This window comes from Heteronotia binoei, chromosome 8 (assembly GCF_032191835.1).
Source record: "Heteronotia binoei isolate CCM8104 ecotype False Entrance Well chromosome 8, APGP_CSIRO_Hbin_v1, whole genome shotgun sequence".
NCBI lineage: Eukaryota > Metazoa > Chordata > Lepidosauria > Squamata > Gekkonidae > Heteronotia > Heteronotia binoei.
Window position 1 is genome coordinate 120,895,495 of NC_083230.1, and position 23,232 is coordinate 120,918,726.

Sequence of the window (23,232 nt, forward strand, 5' to 3'; positions counted from 1 at the left end):
ATTGCTGAGCAGAAAGGTTAAAATGGATAAAAGGAAGTCCTTCTTCACCCAAAGGGTGATTAACATGTGGAATTCACTGGCACAGGAGGTGGTGGTGGCCACAAGCATAGCCACCTTCAAGAGGGGGTTAGATAAAAATATGGAGCAGAGGTCCATCAGTGGCTATTAGCCACAGTGTGTATGTGTGTGTGTGTGTGTGTATATATATATATAATGTTCTTATGTGACACAGAGTGTTGGACTGGATGGGCCACTGGCCTGATCCAACATGGCTTCTCTTATGTTCTTATGTGACACAGAGTGTTGGACTGAATGGGCCACTGGCCTGATCCAACATGGCTTCTCTTATGTTCTTATGTGACACAGAGTGTTGGACTGAATGGGCCACTGGCCTGATCCAACATGGCTTCTCTTATGTTCTTATGTGACACAGAGTGTTGGACTGGATGGGCCACTGGCCTGATCCAACATGGCTCCTCTTATGTTCTTATGTGACACAGAGTGTTGGACCGGATGGGCCACTGGCCTGATCCAACATGGCTTCTCTTATGTTCTTATGTGACACAGAGTGTTGGACCGGATGGGCCACTGGCCTGATCCAACATGGCTTCTCTTATGTTCTTATGTGACACAGAGTGTTGGACTGAATGGGCCACTGGCCTGATCCAACATGGCTTCTCTTATGTTCTTATGCGACACAGAGTGTTGGACTGGATGGGCCACTGGCCTGATCCAACATGGCTTCTCTTATGTTCTTGTGTGACACAGAGTGTTGGACTGGATGGGCCACTGGCCTGATCCAACATGGCTTCTCTTATGTTCTTGTGTGACACAGAGTGTTGGACTGGATGGGCCATTGGCCTGATCTAACATGGCTTCTCTTATGTTCTTATGTTAACTCCCTAGATCTCTTCTATCCATGACCAACCTTGCCATAAGACATCTCATGTGTGCATGTTTGTGTTTCTGTATCATTCCACAGTGCTGGCCCAGGCTAGCCTGATCGGATCACATCTCAGAAGCTAAGCAGGGTAAGACCTGGTTAGCACTTTGGATGGGTTGGTACAAGGAAGCCCAGGACTGCTACAGCAAAGATGGCAAACCACTCTGAAGATCTCTTGCCTTGAAAACCCAACTGGGTTGCCATAATTTGGCTTCAACTTCACGGCACATTCTACCACCAATAGTCAGGGGTAGCCATAACCTCTGTAAGTGTAGGGTTATTTACTGCCCAGCCTGACTTGGATGGCCCAAGCTAACTTGATATTGTCAGCTCTCAGGAGCTAAACAGAGTCAGCCCTGGTTACTGTGTGGATGGGAGACCACCAAGGAAGTCCAGGGTTGCCACACAGAGGCAGGCAATGGCCAACTACCTCTGAATGCCTCTTGCCTTAAAAATCTATTGCAACTTGATGGCACTTTCTGCCACCTGTCTTTTTGCTACAGGTGGACATTCTAGAACAGGGGTGGCCAACCTTGCTTAATGTCGGAGCCACATTGAAGAAACGTCAGATGTTTGAGGGCCAGAAGACATGAAGATCAAATGTTTGAGAAAAGGAAGGAAGGAGGGAGGGAGGGAGGGAGATGATAGATAGATAGATAGATAGATAGATAGATAGATAGATAGATAGATAGATAGATAGATAGATGATAGATAGATGATAGATAGATAGATAGATAGATAGATAGATAGATAGATAGATAGATAGATAGATAGATAGATAGATAGATAGATAGATAGATGATGGATGGATGATAGATAGATAGATAGATAGATAGATAGATAGATAGATAGATAGATAGATAGATAGATGATGGATGGATGGATGGATGGATGGATGGATGGATGGATGGATGGATGGCCAAACGGACGGACGGATGGACGGATGGGCAGGCAGGCAGGCAGGCAGACAGACAGACAGACAGACAGACAGACAGACAGACAGACAGACAGACAGATAGATAGATAGATAGATAGATAGATAGATAGATGAGAGAGGGAGGGAGGAATTGGTGGCAAGAAAGCAACTTTAATTTTAACTGCTTTCTCCAAGCTGCCAGCTGGCTTGGCTTGAAGAAGTGATTCAAAGAGACAAATGCCTTCTCCAAGCTGGCTGATGGGGCAGTGGGGGCTTTGAGAGCCACATAATATAGGTGTGAATCAGCCACATGGGGCTTCCGAGTCACAGTCTGACCACCGCATCCTAGAATATGCCTCCTCCCCCCAAAAATCTGGCCAAAGGCAGAACCCTGAATACTACCCAGAAGGGAAGGGAAGGGCATAGATAGGGTTGCCAACTCTGGTTTCTGAAATACCTAAAGATTTTGGGGGTGGAGCTTGGAGAGTGCAGGGTTTGGGGAGAAGAGGGTCCTGAACAGGGTATATTGCCATAGAGCCCACCCTCCAAAGCAGCCATTTTGTCCAGGAAAACTGCTCTGGGCTGCCTCGGGATCATTTGTAATAGTGGGAGATCTCCAGGTGCCGCCTGTAGGATGGCAACTGTGGAGTATGGAAGACAAGCAAGGAGAAGGCAAAGGGGGAGGGGTGTCAAGTGCATGGCAGCCCGGCCCTTCCCGCGGAGGAGGCATTTTTGCCCATGTGATAACATTTCGCTTATCCTACCTAGAGCTTTTCCAGGAAACAAAACAAAACAAAAACATGAGCCACAGCGGGAGAGAAGGAGAGCGTGGCCTGAGGGGAAAAGGAGATAGTGTCACTATTTTCTAGAAGTTTACCTCATTGCCCCCTCTGACTAAGCCTTAGCTGACTACATCAGCCGCCACATTACCGTCCGAATCCATCAGATTACAACACAAATGCAGGCTCTCTCTTATCCTCCCACCACCCACCCACTCTGGCAGCCACGCAAATAATTACCGTTAGTCAGGCCTCATCTTGGTCAGGAGCTCACAGGAGCAGAGCTCCAGAAACTCCAAATCTTATTGTGCTCTTTCTTACACACACATATATTGGCCACTGTGTGACACAGAGTGTTGGACTGGATGGGCCACTGGCCTGATCCAACATGGCTTCTCTTATGTTCTTATGTGACACAGAGTGTTGGACTGCATGGGCCACTGGCCTGATCCAATATGGCTTCTCTTATGTTCTCATGTGACACAGAGTGTTTGACTGGAGGGGCCACTGGCCTGATCCAACATGGCTTCTCTTATGTTCTTATGTGACACAGAGTGTTGGACTGGATGGGCCATTGGCCTGATCCAACATGGCTTCTCTTCTGTTCTTATGTGACACAGAGTGTTGGACTGGAGGGGCCACTGGCCTGATCCAACATGGCTTCTCTTATGTTCTTACCCTCCCCCCACCCCAAAATATTTGCTTCTGAGCTCCATTGTTCAAACCCCCTGTGAGAATTTTGCCGAACTCTTCAGATTTTACAAACTTTCCTATCTTAGCAAACCCCTCAGTTACTGATATGCCGGTCTGGCCTCCAGTAACTCTAGAGGAAATCAGTGAGTTATTGAAGGATTTAAAAGCGGGTAAAGCACCTGGCCCTGATGGCCTTCCCGCTGAGGTATTCACAAAGTTTGCCGATTGGTGGCTCTTGCCCCTTGCAAAATTGTTCTCTTTTATCGATCTGCATGGCTCCATCCCTGACTCTTGGCTTGACTCTATAATTATCCCAATATACAAAAAGGGGGGGTTGGAGTTACCAGAAAACTTCCGCCCCATTAGTTTATTATCTATAGTGGGCAAATTGTATGCAAAACATTTAGAACTCCGATTAACTGACTGGATGCGCCTAGGCAACATCATAGGTCCTGAACAGATTGGCTTCTCCAAAGGCAAATCTGCTATGGATCACTGCTGCACTCTGGCCTTCCTTGCTGAAAAATATATGCATACCGGGTCAAAAAAATTATATGCTGCCTTCATCGATTTGAAGGGTGCTTTTGATTCAATAGATAGAGCCCAACTATGGATCAAGCTAGGTTACCTGGGAATGGACCCTCGTTTGCTGTTTCTCTTGAGGAAACTTCATTCTAATACCTTTTGCCAAGTGAAATTTTCTTCTAGCGGTGACTTGACTAGTAAAATCCCAGTGTTAAAGGGGGTAAAACAAGGTTGTGTGCTGGCCCCACATCTTTTTAATTTATTTTTAACTGACCTGGCACAATTTTTGACCCCTATCAATGGTCATCCGCCTAAACTTGCAGGCCGAGCGGTCCCCTTATTACTTTATGCCGATGACACTACCATCCTCTCTTGTACAAGAGTGGGCCTGCAAAGGTATTTGAACGCCTTTTATGACTACTGTAATTGTAATTCACTTACTATCAATTATACCAAATCTAAAGTAGTTGTCTTTTCAAATTGCTGGGGCCCACAGAGATGGTTTATTGGCAATTCAACAATCGAGCAAACAAAAATTTTTAAATACTTGGGGATCACTTTTAACCACAAGTTAAGCTGGGTTTCACATCGTAACAACACCATCAACTTGGCTAAGTGTTCAGCTGCTCAAATTAAACAGTTTTTCTTTGCAAGGGGCAACCAATTAGTTCCAGCAGCTATTAAAGTATTCAAAGCCAAAACGCTTGCCCAAATCCTCTATGGTATCCCTATATGGATCTCAGCTTTTACCAGGAAAGTGGAGGGCATTCAAGCCTCATTCTTTAGACAAATTCTTGGTTTGCCAAAATGCGTGTCCTACTTTGCTCTCTGCTCTGAAGTGGGTCAGTCTTTGGTGGAGACAAAAGCCTGGATTGCAGTGTTTAAATTCTGGCTCAAAATTCATTTTAGAACAGATCCCAACAGCCTTCTTGATTGTATGAAAAGAGACCCATATATTTCGTCCTGGACAGCAGTGCTTCTGTCTAAACTCAATCAATTGGGGTTAGAGGTAGATGATTTTTCTACCTCTGAAGAGTCATATATCTTCAGATGTATTAAACTGAGACTGTGGGAATTGGAGGAAACGAAATTACGGCCAACTCTCCCTTATACTTGCTCTCCAGCTTCCTTAGGTCTTTATGCTTTTTGTGGCAAAATGCCCAATTATCTATCAGACCTAACCACTCCAAGTCATCGCAGGGCATTTATGTTGGCCAGACTAAACGCGTTTCCCTCCAAAGTTTTACAAGGGAGATATCAGCGAGTCCCTTTAGCCGACAGACTTTGCTCCTGTGGAGCGAATACCCCTGACTCAATCCAGCATATATTGCTTGATTGTTCTTTTTACCATAACCTCCGTAAAGATTTATTTGGCAAGCTTTCTTTTTCTCCAGATTTGTCTATTCTGCCACCCTGTTATTATTTATTGAGTGATACTGAGGGGGTGGTTAGTGAGGCTGTGGCAAAATTTCTGGCTGACATCCTTAAATTTAATTCTGACCATGTTTGAATGTATCTGTAAGCTCGGTTTTATTTTGATTTTATCTCCAATGTTTAAATTTTTATATTCTGTGTATTTTTATCTGAATCTATTATGCCATTAAAGGTTTGGTATGGTATGGAAAGAAAGAGGAGAAGGAAGGATAAGAAAGAAATGGATGAGGAGGAAGGAAGGAAGGAAGGAAGGAAGGCAGGAAGGCAGGAAGGAAGGAAGGAAGAAGAAAGAAAGAAAGAAAGAAAGAAAGAAAGAAAGAAAGAAAGAAAGAAAGAAAGAAAGAAAGAGGAGGGAAGGAAGAGAAAAAAAGAAAAAGAGGAGGGAGGGAGGAAAGAGAGAAAGTGACTGTACACTATGATTGCTAGCTCCAGGTCAGGAAGCTCCTGGAGATTTGATTGTGAAGTTGGGTTGCCAGATCCCCCCACTTCCTTCAGAACTAAAAAAGCTCTAAGGCAGGGGTGTCAAATATGCAGTTTAGGGGCCGAATCAGGCCCCCAGAGGGTTCCTATCAGGCCCCTGAGCAACTGGCTGTCATTAGCTTCCTTCTCCCTCTCTCTTGCTTTCTTCTGCATAACAGCTTGCTTTGCAAGGCTTGTTCAATCGCACAGGAGCTAGAGAGCAAAGCCTCTGTTTTCTCCATTGGCTGTGGCTCCTCCCTTGGGAAAGAAGAGGGGAGGAATAGCTTGCTTTGCCAGGCTCTCTCAATTGCACAGCAGAGCTATTGAGCCAAGCCTCTCTTCCTTCTATTGGCTGAGGCTCCAGCCCCTCCTGGTCCCCTGGGGAAGGAAGGAAAGAACCAGAGCTTCCTTTGACCAGTTCCTTGGATCCCATGGGAGAAATACAAAGAAAGCATCTTTAAGATCAATGAGTGCTAACATTTTAAGCATGTTTTAGGTTTTTAAAATATATATATTTGTGTTTGTCTGTGTTCTTTATAAAATTTATATCTCTGCTACCTAATCTTAAATAGGTGCACACATGGCCCAGCCCAACAAGGTCTCATTTATGTCAGATCCGGCCGTCGTAACAAATAGAAGAAGATATTGGATTTATATCCCGGCCTCCACTCCAAAGAGTCTCAGAGCGGCTCACAATCTCCTTTACCTTCCCCCCCCCCACAACAAACACCCTGTGAGGTAGATGAAGATATTGGATTTATATCCCGCCCTCCACTCCAAAGAGCCTCAGAGCGGCTCACAATCTCCTTTACCTCCCCCCCCCACAACAAACACCCTGTGAGGTAGATGAAGATATTGGATTTATATCCCGCCCTCCACTCCGAAGAGTCTCAGAGCGGCTCACAATCTCCTTTACCTTCCTCCCCCACAACAGACACCCTGTGAGGTGGGTGGGGCTGAGAGGGCTCTCACAGCAGCTGCCCTTTCAAGGACAACCTCTGCCAGAGCTATGGCTGACCCAAGGCCATGCTAGCAGGTGCAAGTGGAGGAGTGGGGAATCAAACCCGGTTCTCCCAGATAAGAGAGCTCTGGCTGACCCAAGGCCATTCCAGCAGGTGCAAGTGGAGGAGGGGGGAATCAAACCCGGTTCTCCCAGATAAGAGAGCTCTGGCTGACCCAAGGCAATTCCAGCAGGTGCAAGTGGAGGAGGGGGGAATCAAACCTGGTTCTCCCAGATAAGAAAGCTCTGGCTGACCCAAGGCCATTCCAGCAGGTGCAAGTGGAGGAGTGGGGAATCGAACCCGTTTCTCCCAGATAAGAGTCCGCACACTTAACCACTACACCAAACTGGCACTCTACGAGTTTGACACCCCTGCTCTAAGGTTTTGCCTTTCTGCTGGTGTGTTTCTTTGCTATGGAGAGACAGAGAGCAAACACAGGAAACATTATCCCTGTATTTTAATATGCCTAGCAAAAAAAAAAAAAGGACTCCAAAAGCTGACCTTCGAGCATCAGATTCCCAAAGAGCAATACTGCTTTCCCTGGCTGAGTCCCATTTAGCTAACTCCAGATACCTCCCCCCCCTTCCAGTCTCTTTCGGTTTCCAAATTCAGACATTGAAGGCTGAGTCACGGCTGAAGTCTGGAGCTAGACTGCCAGCCATTAAGGAACATTAAGCGGTGTTGTTAAAGCCGGGCCCGCCCATCCCTTTTTGTCAAGTGACAAGTCCATTACAGGACCTGGGCTTGCCAAAAAGCACAAGGCTGTTATTTGGACTGAGCGGAAGGCTCTTCGACATCTGCTGCATCATGCAGAACTTTTATGGAGCTTCGTCGGGAGTATTTTGGGAGCCAGGGAAGGGCACATGATGTGCCTGTTGTGCACGGGCTTTCTCTCGCTTGGGGGAAAGCTGTGCTCACGGCCGGCCCGTCCATTAGGCAAACTAGGCAATAGCCTAGGGCGCTGGCAGGGTGGGGGCGCAGAATTCAGCCCACCCCCCCTCCCCATGCCCTACACCAGGGGTGTCGAACTCATTTGTTACGAGGGCCGGATCTGACATAAAAGAGACCTTGTTGGGCCGGGCCTTGCCAGGTTGGGCCGGGCCATGTCGGGCTAGGCTATGTGAGTACCTATTTAAGATTAGGTAGCAGAGAGATAAATTTTATCAAGAACACAGACAAACACAAATATATATTTTTAAAAAACTTTAAACATGCTTAAAACGTTAGCACTCATTGGTCTTAAAGGCGCTTTCTTTGTATCTCTCCCATGGGATCCAGGGAACTGGGCAGAGGAAGCTCTGGCTCTTTCCTTCCTTCCCCAGGGGACGAGGAGGGGGAGGAGCCTCAGTCAATAGAAGGAAGAGAGGCTTGGCTCAGTAGCTCTGCTGTGCGATTGAGCAAGCTATTCCTCCCCCCTCCCTCCCCAACAGAGGAGCCTCAGCCAATGGAGAAAATAGAGGTTTTGTTCTGTAGCTCCTGTGCAACTGAGCAAGCCTTGCAAAGCAAGCTGTTATGCAGAAGGACGCAAGATATAGGGAGAAGGAAGCAGATGACAGCTAGTTGCTTGGGGGTCTGAGAGGAGCCCTCCAGGGGCCTGATTTGGTCCCCAAACTGCATGTTTGACATCCCTGCCCTAGACAAATCGCTAGTTTGCTTCTTCCTCTGCCCCTCCGCCCATTCCCCTCCTCTTTAGCGTGCCTCCTCCCCGTCCCTTCTTGTACTCCACTCAGCCACCTTGCCTCCTTCCCCCCGATTCCCTTCGTCCTCCCACCTGCCCCGCCTCCCTTCCATCCCTTCTCATTCTCTGCTTGCCCATCCTACTACTTCCTCGCTGGCTTGTGGGGCTAGATACAGGGGTAGGGAATGTTGGCTCTCCAGATGTTTTTTGCCTACAACTCCCATCAACCCCAGCCAGCATGGCCAATGGCTGGGGCTGATGGGAGTTGTAGGGGGGAAACATCTGGAGAGCCAACGTTCCCTACCCCTGGAAGAAGACATTGGATTTATAGTCCGCCCTCCACTCAGAGTGGCTCACAATCTCCTTTATCTTCCTCCCCCACAACAGGTGGGTGGGGCTGAGAAGTGGGTGCGGCTGAGAGAGCTCTCACAGCAACTGCCCTTTCAAGGACAACTCCTGCGATAGCTCTGGCTGACCCAAGGCCATTCCAGCGAGTGCAAATGGAAGAGTAGGGAATCAAACCCAGTTCTCACAGATAAGAGTCTGCACACTTAACCACTACACCAGGGGTGGCCAACGGTAGCTCTCCAGATGTGTTTTTGCCTACAACTCCCATCAGCCCCAGCCAGCATGGCCAATGGCTGGGGCTGATGGGAGTTGTAGGCAAAAAACTTCTGGAGAGCTACCGTTGGCCACCCCTGCACTACACCAAACTTGCTCTTGTGAGTAGGCAACAGGCCCAGGGCTACGTGCGAGTGGGTGGCAGACCCGGGGACTTAGGGGCAGGGCTGGAGCTGTGCTGCCTTGGGCACGAGAAGGGCTAGGGCCGGCCCTGGCTGTGTTAAAAACTGGGAGCCGGTGAGGTGTCACAGTTAGTGTCTGAGTTGGATGTCGTAGACCCAGGTTCGAATCCCTGCAATTCCAAGGGTGACCAGTCGTGCAGACTTGGCCTAACCTTCCTCGCAGGGCTGTTGTGCGTGGCGTTGGGGCACTGACCTTGATGGATGAAAGGTTTGATTCAGTATAAGGGAACTTCACGGGTTCATGTGTGCTAGAGCAGGGTTTCCCAAACTCCTCCCCTCCGTGGCCCGGTTCTTTCCCTGTGGTCTGGGCGGAGGACGCTCGGGGATACAGACACTGTGCACCGGCTAGGAGCTTTCCCCACCCTCTCTGATGTTTCCAAACACCAGAGAGGGACACGGGAGGGCTTCTGGCCAGCACGCAGTCTCAGTATCTCTCCCTGATTGTCCTCTAGGTGGAGGACAATCAGGGAGCGATACAGACACTGTGCACCGGCTCCGGCTAGGGGCTTCCCCCACCCTCTCTGATGTTTCCAAACACCAGAGAGGGACGAGGGAGGGCTTCTGGCCAGCACGCAGTCTCTGTAGCGCTCTCTGAGATCTCTAGGCCCCAGCTCTAACCAGAAGTGACATCACATGGGGGCATGATGCTGAATATTTTCCCTGCGCCCCCTCACTGGCCCACTGGGAGAAGTCCTGACAGCAGGGCTGGAATCCTAGCAGGAGTTCCTCTGCATATTAGGCCACACACCCCTGAGGTAGCCAATCCTCCAAGAGCTTACAAAAAAGAGCCTTGTAAGCTCTTGGAGGATTGGCTACATCAAGGGGGTGTGGCATAATATGCAGAGGAGCCCCTGCCTAGCAACCAGAATAATGCTACCAGCTCTAGGTCAGGGGTGTCGAACACATTCAATATGACGGCTGGATTTGACATAAATGAGACCTTGTTGGGCTGGGCCATGTACATCATAAAATGCAATGCCATAAACTTTATAAAGAATGATGACAAACACTTTTTAAAAAAAGAATAACTTAAAATAAAACATGCTTAAAACGTTAGCACTCGTTGGTCTTGTCTACGTATTATTGATTTATTTTATTACATTTGTATTAAAGGCGTTTTCTTTGTATCTCTCCCATGGAATCCATGGTCTGGGCAAAGGAAGCTCTGACTCTTTCCTTCCTTCCTCAGGGGATCAGGAGATGCAGCCAATAGAAGGGAGGCTTGGCTCAGTAGCTCTGCTGTGCGATTGAGAGAATCTAGCAAAGCAAGCTATTCCTCCGCTCCTACCTCCCCAAAGGAGGAGCCTCAGCCAGTGGAGAAAATAGAGGCTTTGCTCTGCAGCTCCTGTGTGATTGGGCAAGCCTGGCAAAGCAAGCTGTAATGCAGAAGGAAGCAAGAGAGAGGGAGAAGGAAGCCGAAGACCGCCAGTTGCTTGGAGGTCTGATAGAAGCCCTCCGGGGGCCTGAATCGGCCCCTGGGCCACATGTTTGACATCCCTGTTCTAAGTGGAATCTCCTGAAATTACAACTGATCTCCAGGCAACAGAAGTGAGTCCAACTGGAGAAAACAGCTACTTTGGAAGGGAGACTCTATGGCCTTATACCCCATTGAAGCCCCTCCCTTCCCCAAGCCCCGCCCTCTCTAGGCTCCACCCCTAGAACCTCCTGGTATTTCCCAACGTGGAGCTGGCCACTCTGCCTCCACGCTTGCTCTATGGAAGGGATGGCCAAACTGTGGCTCGGGAGCCACATGTGGCTCTTTCACACACGTTATGTGGCTCTCGAAGCCCTCACCACCCCCTCAGCCGGCTTGGAGAAGGCATTTCACTTCTTCAAGCCAAGCAAGCTGGTGGCTTGGAGAAGGCATTTAAAGTTAAAGTTGATTTCTTTCCACCTCTCCCTCTCTGTCTTGTGTAGGGTTTCCAAGTCCAATTCAAGAAATATCTGGGGACTTTGGGGGTGGAGCCAGGAGACTTTGGAGGTGGAGCCAGGAGCAAGGTTGTGACAAGCATAACGGAACTCCAAAGGGAGTTCTGGCCATCACATTTAAAGGGACCGCACACCTTTTTAAATGCTTTCCTTCCATGGGAAATAATGAAGGATAGGGGCATCTTCTTTTGGGGCTCATAGAATTGGACCCCCTGGTCCAATCTTTTTGAAACTTGGGGGGCAACTTGGGGAGAGGCACTAGATGCTATACGGAAAATTTGGTGCCTCTACCTCAAAAAACATCCCCCCCAGAGCCCCAGATACCCGCGGATCAATTCTCCATGATTTTCTATGGGAATAAATCTCGATAGGGAATAATAGAGTTCCCAGCAGACATTTCTCTCCCCTCCCCCCTACTTTCTAATGACCCTGAAGCGGGGGGAGGGCCTCCAAACCGGGGGATCCCCTGCCCCCACCTGGGGATTGGCAACCCTAGTCTTGTGGCTCTCAAACATCTGACATTTATTCTACGTGGCTCCTACATTAAGCAAGTTTGGCCACCCCTAGGGCCTTGTATATTTCCCATCTCAGCCGTGATGACTTTCATCTTTTTCTCCTCTCTGGACGTTTCTGGTTCAGCAAAAGTTATTTTTATTCTTCGAGCTCCTGGTATTTCCCCGGGGAGCTGCGTCGTTCGCTTTTCCCTGGCAGGCCTCGGGGCAGGAGGGTTTGGGCTTTCTTTGTTCAGATGAATTGCAGCGTTTTGCACCTTGATTCTCCCCTAGGTGCAGGGTTTTTCCTTGCTCAGCTGCATGTTCCAGGTCCCATTAGTTGCTGCGAGCCGCCTTAATTGGGCCGGTCTTATCCCATTCGGCGCTCATTTGCATCTTTGGAAGTTCACGAGAGGGTCTCCCTGCTGGTTCCAAGCGGCTGCAGAGAAGCACGGAGGAATTTGTTTGGAATCTGTCTGTTTCGCTAACGGAGGGGCCATGGTTCAGTGGTAGAGCACCTGCTTGGCATGCAGAAGGTCCCAGGTTCAATCCCCGGCATCTCCAGTTAAAAAGAACCAGGCAGGTAGGTGAAGTGGAAGACCTCAGCCTGAGACCCTGGAGAGCGGCTGCCAGTCTGAGTAGACAAGACTCACTTTGATGGACCACGGGTCTAATTCAGTAGAAGGCAGCTAGCTTCAAGTGTGATCATATGACCTTGGTTTGGTGCATGTGGGGGTGTACGTTATATTTATTTAACCTTTTATTTAAAAGCTTCATATTGCCCTCTGGTTCACAAAATCTGCCAGGACCATTTTTGTAGCAGGAACTCCTTTGCATATTAGGCCACACACCCCTGATGTAGCCAATCCTCCTGGAGCTTACAGCAGGCCCTGTACGAAGAGCCCTGTAAGGAATTCTAGCAGGACCTCCTTTGCATATTAGGCCACACACCCCTGATGTAGCCAATCCTCCTGGAGCTTACAGTAGGCCCTGTATGAAAAGCCCTGTAAGGAATTGTAGCAGGACCTCCTTTGCATATTAGGCCACACACCCCTGATGTAGCCAATCCTCTTGGAGCTTGCAGGGCTCTTACAGAAGAAGAAGAAAAAGAAGACATTGGATTTATATTCCGCCCTCCACTCAAGAATCTTAGAGCGGCTCACAATCTCCTTTATTTCCCTCCCCCACAACAGACACCCTGTGAGGTGGGCGGGGCTGAGAGGGTATCACAGCAGCTGCCCTTTCAAGGACAACCTCTGCCAGAGCTGTGGCTGACCCAAGGCCATTCCAGCAGCTGCAAGTGGAGGAGTGGGGAATCAAACCAGGTTCTCCCAGATAAGAGAGCTCTGGCTGACCCAAGGCCATTCCAGCAGCTGCAAGTGGAGGAGTGGGGAATCAAACCAGGTTCTCCCAGATAAGAGAGCTCTGGCTGACCCAAGGCCATTCCAGCAGGTGCAAGTGGAGGAGTGGGGAATCAAACCTGGTTCTCCCAGATAAGGGTCCGTACACTTAACCACTACACCAACCTGGCTCTACACCAAACAGGGCCTGCTGTAAGCTCCAGGAGGACTGGCTACATCAGGGGTGTGTGGCCTAATATGCAAATGAGTTCCTGCTGGCTTTTTTTTCCTACCAAAAAAGCTCTGGAAACGCTATTTAAAAGACAAAACAGCCCGCAACAGATCGATAGCCACAAAAAGAATAATGATCCTTTAAAAAAAAAAAAGAGGCTTGGATCTGGGTGATGTTGAAATAGCACGACATACAGTAAAGTGAAGAGTTCTGTGGCATCTTGAACAATTTATTCCAGCAAAAGCAGTCAAAAGATGGGCTTAAAAAGGGGATGAAACAGATTTGTGGAGGAGAAGTCTATCAGTGGCCTCCTAGCCATGGTGACTAAAGGGAACCTCCGTGCTCTGGGGAGGTCAACGTCTGAATCCCAGAGCCAGGAGGCAACCTCAGGGGAAGGCCTTGGTTTCTCTGCCCTGCTGTTGGCCCTCCAGGGGAACTGGCTGGCCACTGGGTGAGACAGGAGGCTGGACAGATGGGCCTTCACTGGTCTGATCCAGAAGGGGTCTCTTGATGTTCTATGAAGGCTTTAGCCTCTGTGCCTTGTTATTGGCCCTCCAGAGGAACTGTTAGCCACTGTGTGAAACAGGAGGCTGGACTAGATGGACCACTGGTCTTATCTAACAAGGCTCTCTTACGAAGTGAGCATTGACTTGGAAAGCGCCAAGTCTACTACAAATGTTGCTAGTTTTTAAGGTACTGCTGGGCTCTTGCTCCTTTCCACAGTAGAACTAGGAAAGGGCAAAGCGGAGAAAACGCATATGAAAAGGGACCATCTTGGGGCCATGATTCTCTGGCAGAGCCTGTGTTTGGCTTGCAGAAGGTCCCAGGTTCAATTCCCCAGCATCTCCTGTTAAAAAAGGACCAGGCAGGAGGGGATGGGAAAGGCCTCAGCCTGAGACCCTGGGGAACTGCTGCCAGTCTGAGTAGACAATTCCGAACTTGATGGCTTTAGGATTAGGTTCAGCATAAAGCATATTTGTATGCACCAGGGGTGGCCAAACTTGCTTAAAGTAAGAGCCACATAGAATAACGTCAGATGTTTGAGAGTCGCAAGACATAAACATCAGACATTTGAGAGCTGGAGAAGAAGACAGCAGATTTATACCCCCCCTCTTTCTGAATCAGAGACTCAGAGCGGCTTACAATCTCCTACATTTTCTCTCCCCACAACAGACACCCTGTGAGGTGGGTGGGGCTGAGGGGGCTCTCGCAGCAGCTGCCCTTTCAAGGACAACTCCTGCGATAGCTATAGCTAACCCAAGGCCATTCCAGCAGCTGTAAGTAGAGGAGTGGGGAATCTAACCCTATTCTCCCAGATAAGAGCCCGCACACTTAACCACTACACCAAACTGGCTCTCACACCAAACAGGAAGGAAGGAAGGAGGAGAGAGGGAGAGGTGGAAAGAAAGCAACTTTAATTTTAAATCCATTCTTTGAGCTGCTTAGCTTGGAGAATTGATTGAAAGAGCCAAGTGCCTTCTCCACGCCAGCCAATGGGGTGGTGGGGCTTTGAGAGCCGCATAAAATGTGTGAAAGAGCCACAGTTTGGCCACCCCTGGTACGCAGCTATGAAGATCAGTCGGGGAAGGACATCTTAGCAAATTGACTTTTCCAGCGCATGCAAACCAGCCCAATGTCCCGCTCTCCCTCCCCCCTCCTCTCGGGGGCTCACACTTCACAACCTGACTCCAGTGACCCCCTCTTCCGGTTCTCCACCGAAGGGGCCGCCGTGTCGCGTGGAAAAGCCCCTCACAGAGCACGAACTCCGTGACGCTGAGACCCGCATATGGCCGCCGCCCTTGCGCGGCATCCGGAAGTGCGCACTCGCGGCCGTGCGTCTCCCCCTCCGCGCGTGCCCGGGCCTCTTTGGTGTCCTCCTCCCCGTCGCTGCGGCGGACAAGATGGCGGCGGCGGCGGCCTTCGGCCCGGGCCTGTGTCCGGGGGGCGGCCTCGAGAGCCGGGTCTTGGCCTACACCCTCCACCGCTGGAGCAGCTTCTCCTCCACCTACCTGCCCGAGTGAGTCGAGCTTCCCGCCACCGCGCGTCAGGGCCTGCTCCGCGCAGGCCTCTCCGGCTCCCTCCTCGGAAGAGGTGGCCCGGGGGAGGGAGGGTTGCCAATCTCCAGCTGGGGGCGGGGGATGCCCCGGTGTGGAGCTCCCCCCCTCGCTTCAGGGTCATCAGAAAGCCGGGAGCGGGAGGGAAATGTCACCTGGGCAATCCATTATACCCCATGGGGACCGATTCCCATAGGGGATAATGGAGAATTGCTCCACGGGTATCTGGGGCTTCGGAGGGGATGTTTTTTGAGATAGGGGCACCAAATTTTCAGCATAGCATCCGACGCTGCTCCTCAAAATACTGTCCAAGTTTGAAAAGGATTGGACCAGGGGGTCCAATTTGAGGAGCCCCCAAAGGTTCCCCTGTCCTTCATTATTTCCATTGGAGAGAAGGTATTTAAAAGGTGTGCGGTCCCTTTAAATGTGATGGCCAGAACGCCCTTTGGAGTTCCATTGTGCTTGTCATAACCTTGCTGCTGGCTTAGGGTTGCCAAGTCCAATTGAAGAAATATCTGGAGGCTTTGGGGATGCAACCAGAAGACTTTGGGGGTTGAGCAAGGAGACGTTGGGGGTGGAGCCAGAAGCAAGGTTGTGACTAGCATGATTGGACTCCAAAGGAAGTTCTGGCCATTACATTTAAAGGGACCGCACACCTTTTAAATGCTTTCCCTCCACTGGAAATAATGAAGGATAGGGGCACCTTCTTTTGGGGCTCATAGATATGAACCACCTGGTCCAGTCTTTTTGAAACTTGGGGGGGGGGTATTTTGGGGTGAGGCACCGGATGCTATGCTGAAAATTTGGTGCCTCTGCCTCAAAAAACAGCCCCTCCAAGAGCCCTAGATACTCACAGATCAGTTCGCCATTATACCCTATGGGAATTGGTCTTCATAGGGAATACTGGAGTGCCCAGCAGACATTTCTCTCCCCCTGCCCCCAAGCACTTCTTTCTGATGACCCTGAAGTGGGGGGAGGGCCTGCAAACCGGTGAATTCCCTGCCCCCACCTGGGGATTGGCAACGATATTGGCCAGGGGTTCTTAATGCTCATGCTCAGCCCAACCTGCCTAGCGGGGTGGAGGGGTGGGAGGATGGGCCCAGAGAGGCCGCAGCTTCTTTTCTTTTCAGCCTTGGGGCTCCTGGGGGGAATTTATCCAGTTGTTTTTGCCCAGCCTACCTTGCTGGGTTGTTGTGATGGTTTTCAATCTGCAAAGTTTGGTGTAGTGGTTAAGTGGGTGGACTCTTATATGGGGACACTGGCTTTGATTCCCCACTCCTCCACTTGCACCTGCTGGAATGGCCTTGGGTCAGCCAGAGCTCTCTTATCTGGGAGAACCGGGTTTGATTCCCCACTCCTCCACTTGCAGCTGCTGGAATGGCCTTGGGTCAGCCATAGCTATCACAGAGGTTGTCCTTGAAAGGGCAGCTGCTGTGAGAGCCCTCTCAGCCCCACCCACCTCACAGGGTGTCTGTTGTGGGGGAGAAGGTAAAGGAGATTGTGAGCCGCTCTGAGACTTTTTGGAGTGGAGGGCAGGATACAAATCCAATATCTTCATCTACCTCACAGGGTGTCTGTTGTGGGGGAGGAAGGTAAAGGAGATTGTGAGCTGCTCTGAGACTCTTCGGAGTGGAGGGTGGGATATAAATCCAATATCTTCATCTACCTCACAGGGTGTCTGTTGTGGGGGGGGGGAAGGTAAAGGAGATTGTGAGCCGCTCTGAGACTCTTCGGAGTGGAGGGTGGGATATAAATCCAATATCTTCATCTACCTCACATGGTGTCTGTTGTGGGGGGGGGGAAGGTAAAGGAGATTGTGAGCCGCTCTGAGACTCTTCGGAGTGGAGGGTGGGATATAAATCCAATATCTTCATCTACCTCACAGGGTGTCTGTTGTGGGGGAGGAAGGTAAAGGAGATTGTGAGCCGCTCTGAGACTCTTCGGAGTGGAGGGTGGGATATAAATCCAATATCTTCATCTACCTCACATGGTGTCTGTTGTGGGGGGGGGGAGGTAAAGGAGATTGTGAGCCGCTCTGAGACTCTTTGGAGTGGAGGGAGGGATATAAATCCAATATCTTCATCTACCTCACAGGGTATCTGTTGTGGGGGAGGAAGGTAAAGGAGATTGTGAGCCGCTCTGAGACTCTTCGGAGTGGAGGGTGGGATATAAATCCAATATCTTCATCTACCTCACAGGGTGTCTGTTGTGGGGGAGGAAGTTAAAGGAGATTGTGAGCCGCTCTGAGTCTCTGATTCAGAGAGAAGGGCGGGGTATAAATCTGCAGTTCTTCTTCAAACTCTTTGGGGGCTCTTGGCCAACCATAATTTCTCAGCCTGGCCTGGGATGTTGTGATGGTGCCAGAGAGGCCGAAGCATCGATTCTTTTCAACCTGGGAGCTCCTCGGGGGGATTTTAGCCTGTCGTTTTTGACCAGCCTAGCCTACCTCTCTAGGTTGTTGTGATGCTTTTCAGTGTGGAAGCTCCTTAGGGGACTCTTGGCCAGCTATTCTTCTCAGCCTAGCCTACCTCTCTGGGATGTTGTCATAGTTCCAGAGAGGCCGAAGCATCAGCCTGGGAGCTCCGGGGAGTCTCGGCCAGCCATTCTCAATGCTCCTGCTCAGCCCGGCCTGCTTGCAGGGGGGTGGGAGGATGGGGCCTCTTTGGGAGTCCTCCAAGGAGCTTCCAGACAGACCTGGCCCTACTGATGGACCTCCTGATGGCACCTGGTTTTTTTGGCCACTGTGTGACACAGAGTTTTGGACGTGATGGGCCATTGGGCTGATCCAACATGGTTTCTCTTATGTTCTTATGTGACACAGAGTGTTGGATTGGAGGGGCCATTGGCCGGAGCCAGCATGGCTTCTCTTCTGTTCTTATGTGGCACAGAGTGTTGGATTGGAGGGGCCATTGGCCGGATCCAGCATGGCTTCTCTTCTGTTCTTATGTGGCACAGAGTGTTGGATTGGAGGGGCCATTGGCCGGATTCAGCATGGCTTCTCTTCTGTTCTTATGCGGCACAGAGTTTTGGATTGGAGGGGGCCATTGGCCGGATCCAGCATGGCTTCTCTTCTGGTTCTTATGTGGCACAGAGTTTTGGATGGAGGGGCCATTGGCCGGATCCAGCATGGCGTCTCTTCTGTTCTTATGTGGCACAGAGTTTTGGATTGGAGGGGCCATTGGCCGGATCCAGCATGGCTTCTCTTCTGTTCTTATGTGGCACAGAGTTTTGGATTGGAGGGGCCATTGGCCGGATCAGCATGGCTTCTCTTCTGTTCTTATGCGGCACAGAGTTTTGGATTGGAGGGGCCATTGGCCGGATCCAGCATGGCTTGTCTTCTGTTCTTATGTGACACAGAGTGTTGGATTGGAGGGGCCATTGGCTGGATCAGCATGGCTTCTCTTCTGTTCTTATGATCTTACAACAACTCCTTGCGTGAGAGGCCGCAGCTCTCTGCTCTTCGGCCTTGGGGTTCCTGGGGGGATTTTAGCCAGTCGTTTTTGCCCACTCCAGCCTACCTCACTGGGTTGTTGTGATGCTTTTCAGTCTGGAAGTTCCTTAGGGGACTCTTGGTTAGCCCCTTTCTCAGCCTGGCCTACCTCACTGGATGTTGTGATAGTGCCAGAAAGGCCAAAGCATCATTCCTCTTCGGCCTGGGAGATCCTTCGGGGACTGTCGGCCAGCCATTCTCAATGCTCCTGCTCAGCCCGGCCTGCCTTGCAGGGGAGGTGGGAGGATGGGGCCTTTTTGGGAGTCCCACAAGGAGCTTCCAGACTGAACGGCATCACAGCGACTCTTTGGTCTTCGACCTTGGGTTCCTGGGGGGGGGTGTTGGATTTTAGCCAGTCGTTTTTTGCTCACCCCAGCCTACCTCTCTGGGTTGTTGTGATGGTTTTCAGTCTGGAAGCTCCTTGGGGTCTCTTAACCAGCCGTTCTTGCTCATGTTCAGCCCAGCCTGCCTCACAGGGGGCAGCAGATGGGCCCAGGGAGGCCGCAGCCTCTTTTCTCTTCAGCCTTGGAGGGGGGGGGGGCTTCTCGCCAGTCTTTTTGCTCATCCCAGCTTACCTCGCAGAGGGTGCTGTGATGATGGCAGAGAGCTTGCTGTGTCTTTCCTCTTCATCCTAGGAGATTTGTATGGGGGGTGGGGCTTTTAGCTAGCCTGGCCTACCTCGCTGGTTGGTCGTGATGGTTTCCAGTCTAGAAGCTGCTTGGGGAACTTTTTGCCAGCCATTCTTGCTGCCTCGCAGGGGGTGCGCTGATGGAGCCAGAGGGCCTGAGGTGTTTTTCTTCCAGCCTGAACCATTTTGGGGAAGCTTTTAGCCAATCATTTTTTATCTCCCCGTCCTACCTCTCAGGGTTGTTGTGATAGTCTTCAGCCTTGAAACTCCTTGGGAGGGGACTCTTAGCCAGCTGTTTTTTGCTTACGGTGTGTGTGTGTGTTATGATGCTGCTTATGGAGGGGTGTGTGTGTTATGATGGTGCCAGAGACCCAGAGGCATCTTCCCTCTTCACCTTAGCCCAGAGGTGACCAAACTTGCTTAACGTAAGAGCCACGGAGAATAAACATCCGAAGTTTGAGAGCCGGAAGGAAGGAAGGAAGGAAGGAAGGAAGGAAGGGAAATAGATGGAGGAGAAAGGGAGAGGTGGAAAGAAAGCAGCGTTAACTTTAAATGCATTCTCTACGCCACCAGCTGGCTTGGAGAAATAATTTAAAGAGACAAATGCCTTCTCCAAGCCAGCCGACAGAGCAGCCGGGGCTTCGAGAACCACACGATATGTGTGAAAGAGCCACATCTGGCTCTCGAGCTGCAATTTGGCCACCCCTGTCCTAGGATGTTTTTGGTGGACTTTTAGCCGTTCATTATTTCTCATCCTGGCCTACCTCCTGGGGTTGTTGTGATGGTGCCAGAGAGCCTGAACCATCTTTTCTCTCCATCCTTGGAACTCCTTGGGAGAATTTTAGCTGATCGTTCTTGTCCAGCCTGGCCTACCTCACTGGGACGTTGTGATCGTGCCTGAGAGGCTGAAGTATCTTCTCTCCTTACTCTGGGAGCTCCGGGGCGGGGGCGCTTTTAGCCAACCGTTCTTTTTCAGCCTGGCCCACCTCATAGTAGGGTTGCCAGCCTCCAGGTGGGGCCTGGAGGTCTCCTGGTTTACAACTCATCTCCAGACTGCAAAGATCAGTTCCCCAGGGGAAAAAAATGGCTAATTTGGAGGGTATGAACATATGAAGCTACCTTATACTGAATCATGCCCTTGGTCCATCAAAGTCAGTCTTGTCTACTCAGACTTGCAACGGCTCTCCAGGGTCTCAATCTGAGGTTTTTCACACCTATTTGCCTGGACCCTTTTAAATTGGAAATGCCGGGGATTGAACCTGGGACCTTCTGCTTCCCAAGCAGATGCTCTGCCACTGAGCCACCGTCTCTCCCCTATGAATTCTATGGAATTACACCATGCTGAGGTCTCTTCCCCTACCCGGAGTGCATTCCACCTTCCAAATCTTCAGGAATTTCCCAACCCAGAACTAGCAACCCTTCCTCATGGGGTTGTTATGATCGCGATGGAGAGCCTGAAGCATCTTTTGATGATGGAGAGCCAGTCTGGTGTGGTGGTGAAGTGCGCGGACTCTTACCTGGAAGAACCGGCTTTGATTCCCCACTCCTCCACCTGCAGCTGCTGGAATGGCCTCGGGTCAGACATAGCTCTCGCTGAGGTTGTCCCTGAAAGGGCAGCTTTTGGGAGAGCTCTTTCAGCCTCACCTATCTCACAGGGTGTCTGATGTGCGTGGGGGAAGGTAAAGGAGATTGTGAACTGCTCTGAGATTCAGAGTGAAGGGCTGGATATAAATCCAATTTCTCCTCCTCTTCCTCCTCATTCTCTTCTTCTCTTAAGCTGTGGGAGAGTTTTAGTGGAGTTTTAGCCAGTCATTCTTTTGCCACTTGCCCTACCTTTCAGGGTTGTTGTGATGGTCCTCAGCCTGGAAACTCCTTGGGGGACTTTTAGCCTGCCATTCTTTCTCTTCCTGCCCTACCTCGCTGGGTTGTTGTGATGGCATAGTGAAGGAGGGGAGACCTGTGTAAACATCCCTGTGGTCACTTGGAGGAAGGGTTGGGCTAAATACGCTGTTCAAGGGTACCTAGTAACCAGGGCTTTTTTTTGTAGTAGGAACCAATGTTCCCTCTAAGCTTCAGAGTCTTGCGAGCAAAAATTGTGCTTTGTGAGCTACTGCGTTAAAGTTGTGAGCTGCTGCATAAATTATTGTGCTCTAGGGTCACTCTTCCTGAGCTAAGGCAAAAATGTGTGAGCCGGAGGCTGAAAATCTGTGAGCTAGCTCCTGCTAACTCAGCTTAGAGGGAACACTGGTAGGAAATCCTTTGCATATTAGGCCACACCCCTTCAATGTAGCCAATCCCCCTGGAGCTTACAGTAGCCCCTGTAAGAAGAGCCCTGTAAGCTCTTAGAGGATTGGCTACATCAGGGAGGCGTGGCCTAATATGCAAAGGAGTCCCTGATACGAAAAAAGAGCCCTGCTAGTAACCCAGTGTGGTGGAGTGGTTAGAATGTCAAACTAGGATCTGGGAGACCCAGGTTCGAATGCCTCGCTCTGTCATGGCAACTTCAGCCGGGGTGGGGTGGGGGGCTTGGGCCAGTCACACGCTCTCAGCCTAATCTACCTCACAAGCTTGTTGTGGGGATAAAACGGGAGGCGAGGGGAACAACCTAAGTCACTCTGGGCTCCTCTTGGAAAGAAAAGAAGGGTTTAAAGTTTGTTGTTGTTCAGTCGCACCGTTGAGTCCGACTCTTTGCGACCCCCTGGACCAAGTCACGCCAGGCCCTCCTGTCTTCCACCATCCTCGGAAGTCTGCTCAAATTTGTGTTTGTTACATCAGGATTCAGGAATGCTGTCCAGCCATTTCCTCTTTTGCCGTCCCCTTCTACCTTTTGCCTTCTGTCTTCCCAGCATCAGGGTCTTCTCCAGGGAGTGCTCCCTTCTCCTTTGGTGGCCAAAGTATTTGAGCTTCAGCTTCAGCATCTGACCTTCCAGGAACAGTCTGGATTGATTTCCTTTAGGACTGACTGATTTGATCTTCTTGCAGTCCAAGGGACTCTCAAGATTCTTCTCCAGGGAGTGCTCCCTTCTCATTGGGTGGCCAAAGTATTTGAGCTTCAGCTTCAGCATCTGACCTTCCAGGGAACAGTCTGGGTTGATTTCCCTTAGGACTGACTGATTGGATCTTCTTGCAGTCCAAGGGACTCTCAAGAGTCTTCTCCAGCACCACAGCTCGAAAGCATCTATTCTTCTGTACTCAGCCTTCCTTATGGTCCAGCTCTCACAGGGTTTAAAAGTAGTAAATAATAAATGCCTAACCAGTTGGGGTGATAACAGAGTGGGCACTGAAAGCCCCTCTCCGTGTTTGTCGGTTTTGAGGGTGGGGGAAGTGTTTCCAGAACGTCAGCTGTGTTAGCAGCTGCAGAAATGAAAGGGAGTCCTGGCGAACCAGCATGCTTTTATGGTAGCATGAGCATTTGTAGACTAGAACCTACCAGTAAGGTTTGGATGTTCGTTGCCTAACCAAAGCTTTTGTGGCTTGAGTCTGCTGTAGTAAGAGGAGACATGATCGAGGTTGACAGGATTCTGCATGAGATAGAGAAGGCAGAGAAAGAAGTACTTTTCTCCCTTTCTCACAATACAAGAACTCGTGGCCATCAATGAAGTTGCTGAGCAATCTGATTGGAATGGATAAAAGGACGTCCTTTTTCACCCAAAGGGAGATGAACACATGGAATTCACTGCCACAGGAGGTGGTGGCGGCTGCAAGCATAGACAGAGGGGACTGGATAAACATCTGGAACAGAGGTCCATCAGTGGCTATTAGGCACAGAGTATAGCTGGAATTCTCTGTCTGGGGCAGTGATGCTCTGTATTCTTGGTGCTTGGGGGGAGAAACAGT

The 23,232-nt window shown here is 50.2% G+C and overlaps 1 protein-coding gene across 1 annotated transcript in view; it reads left to right on the plus strand.

Moving 5' to 3' along the window:
• The first annotated feature begins 20,840 nt into the window (after window positions 1-20,840).
• The window catches only part of MKLN1 (muskelin 1), a 266,746-nt gene continuing 264,354 nt past the window's right edge, over window positions 20,841-23,232 (plus strand). The window contains exon 1 of the mRNA XM_060244456.1: window positions 20,841-20,888. Within this exon, the coding sequence (XP_060100439.1) occupies window positions 20,841-20,888 (48 nt within the window). The remainder of the gene's footprint in view (window positions 20,889-23,232) is intronic.